The following is a 19,059-nucleotide window of genomic DNA, read 5'->3' as shown; positions in this document are numbered from 1 at the left end:
TCGTTTTTCTAAAATGCAAACTGAAACCCGAAGTTGAATAACGGTATGATTAACAGCTTAGAGATACGCACTTAGCGTGTAGCTGGTCTATAAAAATCTTACAGTAAAGGTGGTGAGATTCAATGGTACGGGTACCGAGGTCCGAACTGGATGCGGACTACATCAGAAAACACGGTGAAAACGACTCACGGAACTGCCGTATTTAACCCGGAAGTTCCATTCATCAAGCAAACGCTTGAAAGTCATGGGCATAGACAACGGACAACTTCATGGAAAGATTGTACCATTCTAAAATGGCGGAACTCCGAATCGGAGTGTGACACGAGTAACGGGCCACAAATATGTAATAATTATGAATTCGGGTCAATAATTCGGGTGAATTGTACCTGAAACGTATAAGTGCAATTATCTACCCTCAAATGCGATAGTCAATACCTTAGAAAAAATAAAAATGGTGGAAAAGAACGTAACAGTTGTTTAGGAAACACAACCTTATAATAATCTGTACATCATGATTGAACATGTCTTACATTATTTAAATAAAACAATTTAGGTCCATACGGTCATTGAGACCTTTTGGTTGACAAGTGTTCAAATACGATATCCAAAACTCTTCTCTCCGCAAGAGGTGTTGTGAATTGTCTCGGCCTGGTAGTGTTGGAACAGTTTCCAAAATCAAAAAGTGAAGTTCACTGGGAGTGTGGTTATTGTTGTTGAAGTGACTTGCCAATGGTGATTTAAGATTCTTTGTTCGAATACTGCTCTTATGTTCGATAATGCGTGTCTTAATTTTACGCTCAGTTTATCCGACGTATGCCAGTCCACAAGGGCATTTGATGAGATATATGACATTACGACTGTCGCATGTAGCCGTTACACGTAAAGGAATGGTGGTGCCTTTACTCGGGTGTTACATTTCTTTTCCCTTAATTATGGCATTACAGTTTCCACAGTTTAAACAGGGGATGGTCCCCTAAACAGTTCTTGTCTTCCCGGTGTCTTTTTGTTCAAAATTTCTTTTATGTTTCTTGATCTTTGGTAGGCAAATCTTGGAGAATGTTGAAAGATGTTATTGAAATCATTTTCCATTGATAGTAAAGGCCAGTTTCTCAATATCGCTCGCTTGATTTTAGCACTTTCGGTTGAATATTTCGAGCCAAACACCATTCTGTCTTGGGTAATTGGTTTAGGTTGTGATTGTAATAGAACCCGTCGGTCTGTTTTGTTCATTTTTGATGTTGCTTCCTCTAGAATATCTCGAGGGTACCCTCGCTCGCTGAATTTATCCATACAAGTTTTAACACTCAGTCTTAGAGATTCATCAGTGGAAGAAATGCGTTTTATTCTTAGTAATTGAGAATACGGCAAATGTCTTTTGAGGGATGGTTGGTGAAAACTGTTGAAATGCAACAGATTGTTGCGATCTGTGGTTTTTGTAAAAACACTGGTATCCAATTTTCCATTGTTTTTTGTGACTTCTACATCCAAAAATGATATTTGTTTGTTTTGTATATTGTGTGTGAATTTTATTCGATCATTTACCAGATTTAGACGTTCTATTGCTTGCAGTAGTGTACCTTTCCAAAGGATGAATATATCGTCGATATATCTCCTATAAAGTATAAGGTTCTCTGTCCAACACTCCTTATTCAAAATGTTATCCAGCTCAAACCGGTACATAAACAAATTTGCATATGCCAGTGCGGCACAATTGCCCATAGATGTTCCAGAGCTTTGAATAAAATATTGGTCTTGCCACGTGAAATAACTGTGATACAGTATGAAGTTCAGTAGTTCCATAATGAATACTTTCAATCCTTCTTCCATATTTGATGTCATTAAAAATGACGCGGTGGCATCCAATCCTAAATTATGGGGGATTGACGTATATAGAGATTGTACATCGATTGTGCACAGAAGCATGTCATTAGTAAACTCAGATTTGTGGTTTTCCAAGATGGTGAGAAAGTGCGTTGTGCCCTTTATGTAGGTTGTCATAGATTGTACTAATGGTTGTAAGTGTTTGTCAATGTACCGTCCAATCGGTTCGTGGATAGAGTTTATTGTTGAGACGATGGGTCTACATGGTGGGTGCGTTGGGTGTTAATGCACCTTAGGTAGCATATATATGTAAGGTATGGATGGATTGGTTTTGATGAGATATTGTTTCTCTTTCTGTCCAATAACCCCCAATTCTACAGTTTTGTCACTGAGATTTACCAGTATTTCCATGAATTGTTTGGTAGGATTTTGATCCACTTTGTAGTAGGTATTGCTGTCGTTTACATGTTCATTGATTCGCTCATTGTAAAATTCGACATCCATGATCACAAGGGCTCCTCCCTTGTCCGCTTGGCGGATGGTGATTTCAGAGTTGTTGGCCAAATTTTTAAGGATGTTTTGCTCCGTTTTGGACAAGTTTGCTCTCTCTAAAAAAGTGTTCCCAGTGTTTTCACTCTCACCAGATGTGGTTGGTTTTTCTTGCGATGGTGTAGCCGTTGTTGTTGGTTTGGGTCGTGGAGGCTGTTTTCTATATTGTGAGTCATCAGATGAAGTTTCGTCAGATGTTCTCCCTGAACTTGGTTTTTGCTGTCTTCTTTTGGCGTATATGTCCGCCCAACTATAAACTTCTCCTAGCTTGTAATCAAGCGTGTCCCTTTTGAATTTCCTAATTTTACGGTCATTGATTTCTTTAGTATATGATTCCAGTTGTTTGTTAATTTCATTTAGCATTTCATCCATTTCCTCCTTGTTTAACATTCCATTCAGTTCATCCTTAAGTTGTTGAGTTTCTGTTATTAAATTTTTAATGAGTTGAGCCAGTTCCTCAATGATTAAAAGGATCAGATCAAGCGAACATTTGTTTAGTATAGCTTGCCAACGTTGTGTGAATTTTGGATTGTTTTTACAAAGTGTTGACTTGAGTGAGATATGTAACCCTCGAGGGATTCTTTGTACTTTGTGATACTTTAAAAGAGTACTTGTGTGTAATTTTTGATTGACTATTTTCTTGGATAGGTAGAGTAATTGTTTGATGTTATTTTGTTTAGATCCTGTTGATGGTAATACTGTTTCACTTTCTTGAATCAAAGAGTAAATACTTGAAAAGAACTGAACATTAATGAACATTATTTTCTGAGTGCTCTATGAGGACGTCGTTTCCTGCAGGAATAACACTACCATATTCTGTTATTTGACTCCCACGACCCAGAAGGGAGATCTCATTCAGCACCAACATACATTTAACTCACCAGTACAAACTTCATATAAACACGAGTGCGAGGATTCTGCCAATACAGTGTTCTTTTTCCCCATTCTGAGTCAACAGAATCACGCACCACCAACAAAAATGCAATACGAAGACGTTTTACTGATGACAAATGAAAAAGCAGATACTCTTAGATTCTCAGAGGAGGACACACAACGTATTTACTCTTTGATTCAAGAAAGTGAAACAGTATTACCATCAACAGGATCTAAACTCCAACGTATTAGACACACAAATCTGTCTACGCAAATTCATGAGGGTATTACGGTTACGACATTTCTTTTCTAATGTTATTCCAATTACTGAAGATCCACCTAAAGACACGCTTATGGGTCTCAGGAGTAAAAGCAAATACATTCCTCCGGTTAGCCACAAGGTGCTGGACGCCTTTGAAAAAATCATTCAAAAAGAAATGGAAAAATCTATAAACAACCAAAATCCAAGTTTAGCAACTTGTCCAAAACGGAGCAAAACATCCTTAAAAATTTGGCCAACAACTCTGATATCACCATCCGCCAAGCGGACAAGGGAGGAGCCCTTGTGATCATGGATGTCGAATTTTACAATGAGCGAATCAATGAACATGTAAACGACAGCAATACCTACTACAAAGTGGATCAAAATCCTACCAAACAATTCATGGAAATACTGGTAAATCTCATTGACAAAACTGTAGAATTGGGGGTTATTGGACAGAGAGAGAAACAATATCACATCAAAATCAATCCTTCCATATCTTACATATATATGCTACCTAAGGTGCATAAACACCCAACGCACCCACCATGTAGACCCATCGTCTCAACAATAAACTCTATTCACGAACCGATTGGACAGTACATTGACAAACACTTACAACCATTAGTACAATCTATGACAACCTACATAAAGGACACAACGCACTTTCTCACCATCTTGGAAAACCACAAATCTGAGTTTACTAATGACATGCTTCTGTGCACAATCGATGTACAATCTCTATATACGTCAATCCCCCATAATTTTGGATTGGATGCCACCGCGTCATTTTTAATGACATCAAATATTGAAGAAGGATTGAAAGTATTCATTATGGAACTACTGAACTTCATACTGTATCACAGTTATTTCACGTGGCAAGACCAATATTTTATTCAAAGCTCTGGAACATCTATGGGCAATTGTGCCGCACCAGCATATGCAAATTTGTTTATGTACCGGTTTGAGCTGGATAACATTTTGAATAAGGAGTGTTGGACAGAGAACCTAATACTTTATAGGAGATATATTGACGATGTACTCATCCTTTGGAAAGGTACACTACCTGAACTACTGCGAGCAATAGAACGTCTAAATCTGGTAAATGATCGAATAAAATTCACACACAATATACAAAACAAACAAATATCATTTTTGGTTGTAGAAGTCACAAAAAACAATGGAAAATTGGATACCAGTGTTTTTACAAAAACCACAGATCGCAACAATCTGTTGCATTTCAACAGTTTTCACCAACCATCCCTCAAAAGACATTTGCCGCATTCTCAATTACTAAGAATAAAACAAATTTCTTCCACTGATGAATCTTTAAGACTGAGTGTTAAAACTTGTATGGATAAATTCAGCGAGCGAGGGTTACCCTCGAGATATTTTAGAGGAAGCAACATCAAAAATGAACAAAACAGACCGACGGTTTCTATTACAATCACAACCTAAACCAATTACCCAAGACAGAATGGTGTTTGTCTCGAAATATTCAACCGAAAGTGCTAAAATCAAGCGAGCGATATTGAGAAACTGGCCTTTACTATCAATGGAAAATGATTTCAATAACATCTTTCAACATTCTCCAAGATTTGCCTACCAAAGATCAAGAAACATAAAAGAAATTTTGAACAAAAAGACCCCGGGAAGACAAGAACTGTTTAAGGGGACCATCCCCTGTTTAAACTGTGGAAACTGTAATGCCATAATTACGGGAAAAGAAATGAAACACCCGAGTTAAGGCACCACCATTCCTTTACGTGTAACGGCTACATGTGACATGTCATATATCTCATCAAATGCCCTTGTGGACTGGCATACGTCGGAAAGATGTAAATGTACAGGAATTTATATAGCGCAAATCACCAACCGGTTTCTATGCGCTTGCTTAGGGAACCCGACCTGGTATTCCCCTTTGAGATAGCCCCGGCAGGGTATCCGCAAGGTGAAAGCCAGGCATCCCGCCGCGAAGGGCCGTTGTGGAGATTAAGCAAGCTATTGCCCAGAGTCGCAGAGTGTGAACCCGTGAATCGAGTAGGCACCGGAGCGAGAATTGTCGAGTCCATGGACATTTTAGGACTCAAGACCCCGCCGAGCCAGGAATTGAACCCTGGTCCCGGGCTGACCTCTGCTTCCAGGTCTGCCTCCTCTAACCAGTGAGCCACACTTCTCCACTGAGCGTAAAATTAAGACACGCATTATCGAACATAAGAGCAGTATTCGAACAAAGAATCTTAAATCACCATTGGCAAGTCACTTCAACAACAATAACCACACTCCCAGTCAACTTTGCTTTTTGATTTTGGAAACTGTTCCAATACTACCAGGCCGAGACAATTCACAACACCTCTTGCGGAGAGAAGTGTTTTGGACATCGTATTTGAACACTTGTCAACCAAAAAGGTCTCAATGACCTTATGGACCTAAATTGTTTTATTTAAATAATGTAAGACATGTTCAATCATGATGTACAGATTATTATAAGGTTGTGTTTCCTAAATAACTGTTACGTTCTTTTCCACCATTTTTATTTTTTCTAAGGTATTGACTATCGCCTTTGAGGGTAGATAATGCCACTTATACGTTTCAGGTACAATTCACCCGAATTATTGACCCGAATTCATAATTATTACATATTTGTGGCCCATTACTCGTGTCACACTCCGATTCGGAGTTCCGCCATTTTAGAATGGTACAATCTTTCCATGAAGTTGTCCGTTGTCTATGCCCATGACTTACAAGCGTTTGCTTGATGAATGGAACTTCCGGGTTAAATACGGCAGTTCCGTGAGTCGTTTTCACCGTGTTTTCTGATGTAGTCCGCATCCAGTTGGGACCTCGGTACCCGTACCGTTGAATCTCACCACCTTTACGGTAAGATTTTTATAGACCAGCTACACGCTAAGTGCGTATCTTTAAGCTGTTAATCATACCGTTATTCAACTTCGGGTTTCATTTTGCATTATAGAAAAACGACCGATCAATTCTGTAAATATCCTACAAGCTGGTCATTGATACCGGTATGTAAATTTTCGAAATTGTAATTCAAGATACTGTTTTGTAATCACCCATCGCAGTTCTAATTGGTGATCACGTATATTTCACAGGTTATTTACAGGTCGATTTTCAAAATACCACTATAATGATTCAATTGATGCAACAACCCAGGTATTACAATCCATATACCGTTTGTTTTTTCCCTAATAACTTTATAATTCACAACAATGGACTTTTAGCTAATTTTGCCACAAGAATGGTTTTACTCACTAAACATACTTTTCACTATCAATTCACAGGCTTAAATGATTCTCGGGTCCACAAAAATTGAGTTTTGAATTGAATATATTGCACTATGAAGGGATATAAGGCACTTCAAGTGAGAGACCTGATTTAAAAATGTTTGTTTGATACTGTTGCTTTGACGATTGCATCACAGTTGTGTTTTTGTCCTCAACAGAATACTATGCCCCTGAAGAAGGGCACATTGCCCGAAATGCATTGGGCGTTTGATTGTTTGATTTGTTAAAATGAGTATAACGTTGAAGAAAGTATGATTTATCAACAAAACGAAACTTTTGAATACAACTTTATTGAAAAGAACTGAACATTAATGAACATTATTTTCTGAGTGCTCTATGAGGACGTCGTTCCCTGCAGGAATAACGCTACCATATTCTGACAAATCATTTAAACACCACCTACCTACGCTACCTCCTCTTCCTTAGGTAAGTAAATCTTCTATGCCTCAATTTAACACAAATCCAAAAAGCTACTTTTCGTTGCCGTAAATACCAATGACTTACAGTTGATATTGTCCATGGACAACACCCCCACCTATTTGTGGTTTATGTTTAATGCCATCCTGCCCTTCAAAGATCAAGTAAAGAAAGGCATCAAGATTGCTTTCTACCAATATACCTAAAGTGGATACTACCACAAATGATCACACTGGTCATGCAGAAGTAATCAATTAACTTGACTACTACTGCAGGGTCTACATGATACTCCACTTCAAAACCCTTACTGAATTGCAGCCCACACAATTGTGCATCTTGTCTTAGCTATAGCTAGTGTTCTGATATATCTCCAGCCAAAATCTCTTTATAACAGCTCTATATCAAACAGAACAAAGAGCCCTACATCAAATTAATTCAAAGTGCTATGTCTTACCCGCATAGCCTAGGAGAATGTGCTCCTGAGTAACAGTTCAACGTTTTCCATTTACATAAACTGACCATAAGCATAATACCAGCCTCCCCAAATATACTGCTTATCTGGAAGATCGTATGCTAGTGCTTTAGTGGTAGATCATTATACGCTTATGGTTCCAGATTCTTGAATTCCTTTGTGCTTTATTTCGTCTCTGGGGTTGACTTCATTCAATGGGGAAGAACAGTTACAATGTGGGTGTTTCTTTTGATGTGGTGATTATAACAATGTTGAGGTCAAAGACTCCCTCCCCATCTACTTTCATCTCTGGTTTTCTTTCTCTCTCCCATTCTCACTTTTAAAATGTTTGTACGTGTATATACATTGTCACTGTGCAAATAAACGATGGAATGAGTTGTTTTGCAGATGTAAATGCATGTTGCCTCTGGATCTCGCAAATATATAAGTGGTAACCGATCACACAGAATGGAGCACAATTTAGTATATTTCACGTATAGGTTGTTCACACCTGTGGAAATGGTTCTTGTGTTTTCAGTAATGACCATATGCATTGATCTTGTATATGAGCCAGATGATAAAAATTGGCAAGCGCTGCATACCCATGCTTGTAGAAGAAGTTGTAGGGAGAATTGCAGTTGTGTGCAATTATCCCATTAAGCCGAAGAAAGGAAATTTCAGACTTTAAGTTCCCGTCTGAATCATCCTTAGTTCAGTTACCAGGGTCTTGGTCTTTGGATAAAAAGCAAATCTCTTTCACAGTGACCTTGCATCATCATAGACGATATGGCTGTTGCTTTAATTCCCATTCCTCTCAAAGTGCCTGATTGCAGAGGTGCCATTATTGTTAGATATTTGTATATGATCAGTCTGTAAGATATTACTGCTTGATTGAAGTATCAGTGTTCAAAGCCCCTTTCAATATTCTTATGTATGAATGACTAGAAGTGGGCAGGGGCAGCTTCTCCGTTTGAGTAAGTAACGCCACCCCACTTATACCTCCCCCCAAAGCCCCATAGATGAAAAATAAAATGGTAATTTGTTACTGTTTTATTTTTCCTACCCTGTCCTGAGCCTAGTGTCAGGACTGTTCGGGACTGCTTCTGAGTGGCAGCAGCAGGGAGAAGGCCAGCCACACATGCACACTTTAAACCTCTTAATCCAGCTGGCTTAAGACAGCTGGGTTCGAGTGTAAGTGCAGGCCTCCAGAGCACTGAGGGGTGCTCAGTGAGGCCACTCCCACCAATCCTGCTTCTGTACTCATGCTGCAGTGCCAGGATTGGGTAGTGGTGTTCCAGCATCCGGTTCCAGTAAAGAAGAGGTTTGGAGGGAGACGTTGCGCCAGGTAAGACGTTTTTGTAAAAAAAATATAAATATATTTCCCATTCTCCTCTCCCCGTAGATGCCAGCTGCCACTGGAATTAGCACGCTGAAATGTTCCTGTATTTTTTATGGAAACATTCTATAGGCTTGCAAGGTCATTTAGACGACCCTGGTAGGCAGACCATTAAGTCAGTGGTGGCAATGGCCTCTGCTCTCCTGGCAGAGGGCCACTTACCAGAGTTAGTGACCCGTGCCTTTCTGGTAGAGAAATGTAAATCCTTTAGTGCAGTCATTGAAGGTAGGAAACAAAGAAACTTGTGTTTGTTTCTCATTCTTGTTTTTCAATAACAAACTTCCAAAGCAATAGTTTGTTATTTAATAACAAAAATAATGGTTGTGAAGCACTGCATCGGGCTCATTTGTGTTTTTTTGTTTGGGCCCACCAGCTTTTTCTCGGATTTCTGAACAGGAAACATATACATTGGAAAGCCTTCCCTAAATATGGCAGACCTACAGACATACTATGGCCCTGTAGAGGACAGGATGACTATCAACGGTTTCCAACAGCAGAGCCCCCTAGGTCTCACTACCGGAAAGCTGGCACTTCTATCCCCAAATGAGATGAGCAATCCATGGGTTGGGGCAGATGCTGGGACTCCCACTCCCCCAAATTCCAAATGAGGACCTTGGTCATATTCAGTCTGTTTTCTAACCACGAAATAAATCCTCTTCCAATTACAGAGATATGATAGTTGGCATGGATAGATTTTAAGATTAAAAAAGAAATCATTTTGATTAACGCGCTGCATTTAATCCAACATTAACTAGCTCTTAATAAGTACTTACCAGCAATGTCCCAAAGGAGGAAAACCCGAGGGGCAGAGTCGGAAAGTAATGTATTCACTAAATGGTCTCTTTTGTAACTTTGTCGGAGAGCATTATATAATGTGTTTAACATTTTTCTTTCTCTGAAAGAAAGTATTTTAATCAACTGTAAGGGTTGAGATACAGAGTGGGGCCATGTACTTGTCATGTTGCAATTTATCAAAGTTACTTGTTTGGCTACCGCAGTGTGTATATAGTCTCTAGTTTAACTGACAGGGCAATTGCTGGCCATCATTTGGGAGCTCGTATTCTGAATAACTATAGGATTTGTTTATAAAATAACAAATGTACATCTGTATATTTGTCCATTTTAGCAGTGCCTGTGCTGACAATCAGTTTTGCAAAGCCGTTTTTGCTCTGTTTATCTTAATACCATTTTCTTCATACTTCTACATATTCCATTGCAACATATCCGATACTTGTTATATGTTTGAAGAACTAATTTTAGAGTTTCTAATTTGAAAAGCCCATTATTTGTCTTATGATTATTGCTTAAAAGTAAATATGACCAACATCTTCCAAAACACATGGGATTTGTCGTAGAAATCCTAGCTTAGCCTCATTACGGAGCTTACACATTATCACCTATTTAGCCAAGAAGTAACCTGTCACTAGTCAGGATCATGAATCCTTGAATGTTCCAAGCAATTTATTCTGAGACTTCAATAAAAAAATATATAGAGAGGTTTCTGTCAGAAATTAGTTGCAATATAAATCTAGTTCTTCATATGATCTCCCGCACAACTACCAATCTAGCTTCAGATCATGGTGCAGCAAATAAATAGCCAACTTATAAATCATCAACAGTGACCCATCCCAACCTTAGACAATGATTTATTTCTGGAACTATCAGCCACCTTTGATACTGCCACCCACAGCCTCTAATGTTAAACGTGATTCACTGGCTACATCCAGTATTGTTTTTCCTCCAACCTATCTAGCCAACACCAATTTTGTCCATGTGGGTCCCTTCAGATCTCAGAGTCTCTTTTGTGTAGCTTATCCTTCACGCACTAATTGAGGTCCTTCATCCCATCTTCAATAGCTTCATAATTCAGCAATATGCTGAAGACGTGCATCTTTAAGTGAAAGTTTCGTTTGTTCCCCACATCCAATGTCTCAAGCACTGCACACTCTTCATCTGGTCCTGGAAGGCCCAGCCCCTTACTGAACCTTAACCTCACCAAGAATGATTTCTTCTATTTAATGGCAACCAACAATAGCTAGTCCTAACCTGGCGCAATGACATTAACTTCAATGACTTTAACTCTCAATGATCATACAGTGCCATGTCACGTTGATTCACCTTCAAGAACACTTTGTGAAGATGACCAAGATGGCGTGGTACCAGCTTTATCTACTAAAACTATTCCTCTTGGAAAACAACATCTGAACTTCAGTACAGCCTCCAAGCAATTTCACACCTGAATTGTAGTAATGCCTTTCTCCATGGCCAATACCACTACACTGGCTTCACCTGGAAAGCATACATTATGGATCTGAAAACTAGGGGAGAGGATGTAGCCTTATGGCTAGAGTGGTCAACCTCGAAGCTGGGGAACTGTGTTTGACTCTTGACAAGGATGCTCAGCAACCTGTGGTGCTGGGTAAAACTCTTAATCTCCCTGTGCCTAACAAAAATGAATGTGTCCATCTGTAACAAAACTGGTGGTCATGTAAAGTGCTCTGATAACCAATGTCTCTGGTCTAGTTCGCGCTATATATAGCTCTAAAAAAAAAAAAGAAATTGAAAAAAAAATACTCAACCACCTCTCCCCTAATTTCATGAAGCACCACTCTGCATTATTTACAAAGCCATCACATGCAGTCCAACACTTGTCTGGTTCATAATATTTAATATCACACCTGTCTTGTTGACAAGCTCATCTATGCACCCACATCTGGTATGGCAGTTCTGCATCCATCAGGACCACTCACCTAATATTTAATTAAGAGCAGAGCTGAATAAATACCTCTCAAAAGAACAGACAATTGTAGTAGAGTAGACAGTCCCTTTCCTATCTCAAACAGCAGCAGAAGCCTTCATATGAAACTCTAACTGATTTTATTGTCTGCTTTTGGCACTTTACACAGTCAGGTGGGTCATCAATGTTTGCACTATTTAAATACCATATAATTACAAATCTACAATAGATGCTCCCTGAATACCCATTTTTTCCCAATGGTCAGCTCAATTATTTTTTGACTAAAGCTGCTGATTGTTTTGACTTTATGCTAATGCTGCTCTGATGCCTAAAACATGTTGAAATTGGCTATTCACCTAATTGGTATATTTCACTTACCTATAGCCCCTTGTAGATTGTACAAAGTGTGCCAGGGCCTGTAAGTTAAATGTCACTAGTGGACTGCAGTCCATGTTGTGTCACCATTGGGGTGACGGTGCAACACATAACTGCAGACCTACCATTGTAGACTGTCAGTGCAGATTTAAAATTGAAAATTCAGCCTGCCAAAACCCTCTTTTTAAATATCAATAAGGCACCACTAGGTAAGGCAAGGTGCATAGTATTAAAAAGTAGGATATCTAGAGGCTAATGCTAAACATGTCCTGACAGTGAGAAGGCCCTAAACGCTACTTTTCCATGGCAGGGTTAGCTGTTCCATAGGAAAGCATTTGGCTCCAAAGACATCTGGGGGACCATGACCAACCTGCCATGTCAAACTGATGAAGGTGCATTGATGCTGGGCAAAAGATTCATATTGCTTCAGCTCATAGCTTTTCTGCAGCAGCCAAACCATTTCAGCGGGAAGACACAGAGAGGCTGTCTGTCCTTGTGGATCCTGTTTGGCTACAACTTTCAGCCATAAAACGCTAGAGGAAACCAAGCTCCAAAATAGTGACTCAGTCCGAAGGGGGATGTCTTCACCAGGCGAAGGCATCAAAAGTATCCAGCTAACAAGGACCTTCCTTGGGCAAAAATTTAAATTTCTCTCATTCCCAGCTTTCCTACCAAGAGTCTTCTGCTTTACAAGGACCTGGTTTCGGTATTCGACCCATGCTCCATCGCAGTCAGGGTTAAATCACGCCTAGGCCCCCACCAAACGCAGCCTGATGATCATGCCAAGTGCGTAAGGCTTTTTGGTGCTATCTTTATTCAAAACCTTTAAAAAGTCTTACCTCCTATTCCCTTCATTAGATTTTTTTCATTTTGGGATCTTTTGTTCATTAGATTATTCTCTAAGTTAATACATTTGGGTAGGATTTTTATTGTGTTGTGTTTTTGTCTTTTTAGCTGTTTTGATCATTCTAAATGCTTTACACATATTCATAAATCAGGTATGTCCGCCCTGTGTCTTAGCTACCCAGGGGTTGAGCTCAGTTATTAATAAAACCTTTACTGGACCTAACAAGAATAATAACAATAATAATTGTTGTGGACCACCATCCACCTCCACTAATAATCCACTTTTTCACACTCCATTTCTCCCAAAATGTGTTCTACCCTCCTCAGGTACAAATCTCTGAATGTTCATACATGCTGGGAAGTGTACTGTACTGAAATACAGAGGTGCTTTTTAAAACTGCTGCAGGAGGGCTGGCCTTTCTTTTGAGGTTTGGCAGGGGCCCCAACACAGGTGGGTGAAGTGTTTTATTGCATAACATGATGGTTGTGTGGGCTTCACTGTAACCTAGTGACCCCTCTCAAAATACACTCTCGGGGCAACTTCCTATTGCAGCCACAATCAGCAACCTTTCTTAAGGCTCTTTGCTCCTGAACCATTAAAATGGCAAGAGGGCAAAGTCAACTTGTTCTACGTGTTCCTTCATTTGCATTGGCCTTTTCTCCCAGGCATATTATGCAATAGCCCTTTAGCAGTGTGAGGGCACAAAATGCCACCCTGTGCAATGTATATTATAGAAAGGGATACACAATCATCTGCACTCCAATCTGTACTACTATAATACTCCGGGTGACTCAAATGAGGCTGCTAATGCCTGCGTCAGCCCTAGAAATCTTTCTTAATCTGGCCTCACACTCGCAGCAACCCAGGTCAATATAGAGTATTTGCTTTTATAAATTAATGGATGACATTTTCTGGTGGATTGCAACGAAGAAAGCAATTAATTTGATTTTAAAGCAATAACTGAATTTATTATCAAGAAACTGAATCAGCACTTTGCACTTCTTTTTGTGTGTATTCGTATGCATTTTCCAAACGTTCTGGTAAAGGTGTGGACCAGAAGCGTTATGGAAGGCGGACTCTATGCATTTTATCACAACAGATTTCGAGAAGTGCTTAAGATCACAATGAAGTCCTTTTGGAAAATCCACCACCTCTACCTGCTATGTGTGGTTACATAGTTGGTGGCAACTCCAGAACGTGTGATGTGGTAGATGGCAGTTGGTTGATGGGGTTAAGAACTAGGAACATATTACATGCACAGGTCATGTCTGAGGTAGTTTGGCTGATGCGGGACATCCATGAAAAGCCGTTGTAGCTGCTCCCGCAAATCAGTAGTGGGGCGGGGAGGGGGGATAGGGGACGGGGGAGGAGGGAGAAGTTAAAAATAAAAAAACACTTACCTGCTGCCAGGCCGCCGGCCGGCTCTCTTCCCTCCTCCTCCCTAGCTTCTGTTGGAACAGGAAGCAGGATGGCTCCCCTTAGCCAATCAAAACACTGCAATGCAGCATTGTGATTGGTCCGAGCACTGTGGTTCGGCGCTCAGATGGGGAATGGAAACCTAGGCATGTTCTCCACCCAAGCAGTAATGCAGCCTGGGTGGAGAACATGCAAAGTGCACATGAATGTTTGGCCGGCCCCAGAGCGCTGGCCAAACAGTCATGAGTAATTAGAAGTGTGCCTTCTCCCCTCTGCGCAGCTTAGCCCCTCCCCACAAACCTGTGCTAGCACAGAAAAATAAAAAGAGAATAACATATTGTTATTATGATTTAAGCTTTTCCTTTTTTGCTTTTCTGAAAGGCAGTGGGGCGATGCACTTCCACCTTAGCAGAGGAGCCGCCCTTGATCAAAAGTGGCAAATGTCCCATCTGCCTAATTTACAGTGCATATAGGTTGTTTATACTGCAATTAGGGCAGCCGGACATCCACACCTTTTTGTCATCTGCCAAACTCTAAATAAGGCCCTAAGCTTACACACTTTCAGTTGTTTCTGGTGCTCTTAGGGTGGACCAATTGTTAAGAAAAATTCATGGGAAGAAATTATGCAGGGTAAGAGAATTTCTTTGCATAATTCATTGCAAGAACATAATCGAAAGTGGTGAAGGTGTTTTTATCATGCCTGTTCCTCCCATATTTGATGCTTCTGTATGTTGTTCGTGTTTTCACCACACTTCATACTTTTCTATATTTTTTAAAACACCAGTTCATGACCAGTATCTCTGAAAGCTGTTCCATCTTTTCTTTAGTGCCTTCAGTCCATTATATTTATGAACACTGAAAAAATACCAATTTATTTTTCCAATAAATATAATGAACTATTACAAAGAGATGAAGGGACAATATACTCGGAATGCAAAGATATGAAAGTAATGTAATGAGAAGGGAAATGGAATATTTTACAAACAACATGATGAGCTTTCTGATTTAGCTGTCAGAAATAAAGAGGGGAAAGCCATTTAAATGAAGCAATCTAACTTGTATCTCATTTAAACCAAGCTACAACCGTTCAGTCTGGGCTTTTTGCAATTCTGTGACCATCTCAATTAACCCAAATGCCTTGTGTGTTTGTGCAGGTGTCACCTGAATGATCTTGAGAATATCGTCCCCTTTGTCGGGATCGGCTTGCTGTATTCTCTGAGCGGGCCGGATTTGTTCACTGCCCTGCTGCACTTCAGGATCTTCGCAGGATCAAGAATCTTCCACTCCATCTCATACCTGGTCCCTCTTCCCCAGCCATGTAGAGGGTTGTCGTTCTTTGCTGGTTTTGGTGTGACTGTTTCTATGGCTTACAGACTGTTAACAACTGGCTTGCACCTGTAATGAATGCCATTTTACTGGATTGTTCAGCTTACTTCGTGCATGTGCGGCATAAGGATTATTACAATATTGCATCAGTTAAAACACCTGCATTTGTATTGATTTTGGGAGCATTATTACTGCACAGTCCAAATCTAAACCTGCTGTCTAACAAATACTACACTATTTAGTGTTGTGTGATTTGTTTATTAATGTGAACCTAGCTTACTCAGGAGAACTGTTTTTCATTATTCCCATGACAGTTTTTCTTCATATACCCTTACTTGATTAGCATGTTTAAAATATGTCCAAATCAATAAAGACATGTAAATGCATTGCATTATGGTTTTCCCTCTTTTATAACTGCTTACAAACAGGTTATCACAGATCATCTATTTGAAACATTGATTTATGGTATTAGAATTTTATTGGAATATAGATCACGGGTAAGAAATATCAAACATAATAAATAAAATAGTAAAATGACCATATTTGAAACAACAATATTAACCTTGTCATAAAATTGGAATATGAAGAACACACTATGATATCACAGAAAGCAAAACATGACAAGTGGTACACAAACCGCGTAAATATGCATTGGCAAAGCCAGCAGATATGATATTTATTTTTACTAGTTGAAGTGTTTGGTAATAGTTTCATGACTTTGTGAGCGTTGCCCCCAGCTGTGCTAGAAAGAAACTCCCATAGTGAAACAACACGTTGAGCTACAAGAGTACAAGAGCTGGGAGTAGTATGCCTTTCCTGAACAGGCTGCGTTCCCAGAGTCAAACTGTCCCCCTCAAGTAAGTGTTGTGGAGGAGAGAGGATATGAACTTAAGAGGTTTCAATATTGGATATTAGATATTTTAGTCAAACTTACAGTATTTTCAAAGCAATATTACTTTGCAACACATCTTTACTGTGTGATAAAAAAAACCTGTAAATGTAAAAAATGGTCATGACAGTAAAACAAATGAACATGCAAGGCCGGTTAGTGAATAGCACTTTGTTTTTTAACAGACTAAAGCATGCAAACATCAACCACCTAGTGAAACAGACAAATCATAAGCTAACAATAAAACTCTTGTGCCAGTGAAGTACATAGAGCAAGCAGCACACATTTTACTTCAGTATAACAAAAGGCTTATTTGAATCCCATCACCAAAACTTAACGGGAACCAAAGTGGAGCTATCCATCCACAGAAGGAAATAGCCTTGATGTACAACTCATTCAACCAGTGGCAAAACATGAAAAATTATTGGGAAAGCTAATTAGGTCTGGCATTGGCCGCCTGCTTTTTGACTTTGGCAATTCATGTTTTGTTTTATCATGGTTTTTGAAAACGGTTTTTGCTGTGAAAGCTTAGGGGCCCTCACAATCTGGAAAAAAAGGCATTATCACAGTAGTCATCGGCACTGAAGTAAACTACTTTGTGTGTGGGTGTGTTGTTTGGGGAAGAGGAACATGCTGCAACTTACAGTGAAGTCTGAAGTCAGTCAATGGCTTAAGTGAGTTGACACAATACCACATGATTCATGCTGGAGTTGGAGAAAGAAAATGTGAATGTCACCAAAGCAACAATGGAGGAAGTCTATATGATAACCTGTAATAGCCATTGTCTTATACACATCATGTTAGTAAAATCAAAAGATCTTGGCTAACACCAGGCCTCAAAGTAAATCATTCTGATGTTGGCTGCGAGTCTCTCGCCTTTATTAATGATTTTTAAAATTCTAATATAAATAGAGAGGAAAGATTGAACAGATAGATAGGCTTGCACGGACCGATAGAGAGGATTGTGTATACAGATAGGGTTGTATAGATAGATATCATTGCATAGATAGATTTGCAAAGACAGATAGATAAGGTTGCAAAAACAGATAAGATTGCAGATGCTGATCTAGATAGAGAGAGTTCCATAGATAGACAGAGAGGTAGATAGACAGATAGAGAAACAGACAGCATATAGTAATATAATACATAGAATTTTGCAATCCATACATCCATAAATAAAAATGCTTCTCTAATTTCTTTATAATTGGCGACTTGCGACACCGTCACGAAATGACATCAGAATTCAACTGTAATAGCTTATTAAAGTTGAGGTCTGATGCCACAATGCCTGCTGCCGGAGGTAGTAGCAGAGGAGAAAGGCAGGTCAGGTCACAGAGCACATTTAAAGCAGCTGTTTAAAGGGACAAAAACACAAAGTTGCTTTTCTTTCATCTGCTCTGTATTTTTGACTTTACAGTGTCAAGCAAAAAGTAGATATTTATGGCAATGTTTATTTTTGGCATTCCTTGGAAATTATAGAAAAGTTGGATTCATTCTGCATGTTTCTGCTGCGGCTTTAAAACAGAAAACTGACTTCTATTCAACTGATTCTAATATATTTTTGTCAACAACCAGCAAAGTATTTTTGATGTGTTCTTCATGTTTGCAATCATGCTCTCTCTTTCATATGGAACAGCCACACACCAATGATTTAAGTGGTTTGTGAGAAAGGTGATGGTGTGATGTATTATAAGGGATAAAGTACCCCCTGCCATACATGATAAGGATATTCCAAGTCACCTTGGAGTTCCATAACCTTATAAAGGAACTCTGCCTTCAGCCTCGTTCCTCTATATGGCTATGGAACTCCTCGCTGACTTGCAATTTCTTTATGTAGGGGGGTACTTTATCCCATGTATAATAGGCAAATGTGCATATAAGCATGAGACACAGGAGCACTGGACGCAAACTAAAAAGCCATAACTGCAAGTCTCAACTAAAATACATTTCAGCATGACCTACGAAGAGGAAAGCTTTATAAACAACAGTTTCAAATGGACACAATTTGTTATGCTGTGAAATAACAGCAGTCAAAAAAGGCCTCCAAAAGGAATTTACAACAACATTAGCACCACACAGGAACTGATAAAGCTGGACTTTGCCCTGTGTACACAAATAACCTTGTAGAAAGTGGCCTGCTGTGAAAAAGGCAACACTAAAGTAATATGTTTTTTTTTTAAACACCAGCACTTGAAGGAACTTCCTGGTGTGATCCTTGTGAAAGAGCAAAATGCATTTACTCAAAGTGAGGTTTCAAGTGGCTGAGGTCAGCTGACCAATTATTCCATGCTATAGGCTGTAATGGGAGGAAGCAAAATGTGAATGACATGACAACAGACCAGTGTATGAAGAAATCTGACTGGAAGCCTCTTTAGGAATATACAATATACATACA

At 39.4% G+C, this 19,059-nt stretch overlaps 1 protein-coding gene across 3 annotated transcripts in view; it reads left to right on the top strand.

The window, feature by feature from the left end:
* Window positions 1–16,161, top strand: part of MGST1 (microsomal glutathione S-transferase 1) — a 92,264-nt gene extending 76,103 nt beyond the window's left edge. For all 3 annotated transcript variants that reach the window (XM_086920802.1, XM_086920809.1, XM_086920820.1), the window contains exon 4: window positions 15,604–16,161. In XM_086920802.1, the coding sequence (XP_086776928.1) occupies window positions 15,604–15,850 (247 nt within the window). In that variant the 3' untranslated portion in view covers window positions 15,851–16,161. The remainder of the gene's footprint in view (window positions 1–15,603) is intronic.
* Window positions 16,162–19,059: the final 2,898 nt, after the last annotated feature.

This window comes from Lissotriton vulgaris, chromosome 1_1 (assembly GCF_964263255.1).
Source record: "Lissotriton vulgaris chromosome 1_1, aLisVul1.2, whole genome shotgun sequence".
Taxonomy (NCBI): Eukaryota; Metazoa; Chordata; class Amphibia; order Caudata; family Salamandridae; genus Lissotriton; species Lissotriton vulgaris.
Note: the sequence above shows the minus strand (reverse complement) of the source record. Positions and strands in the feature narration are given on the sequence as shown.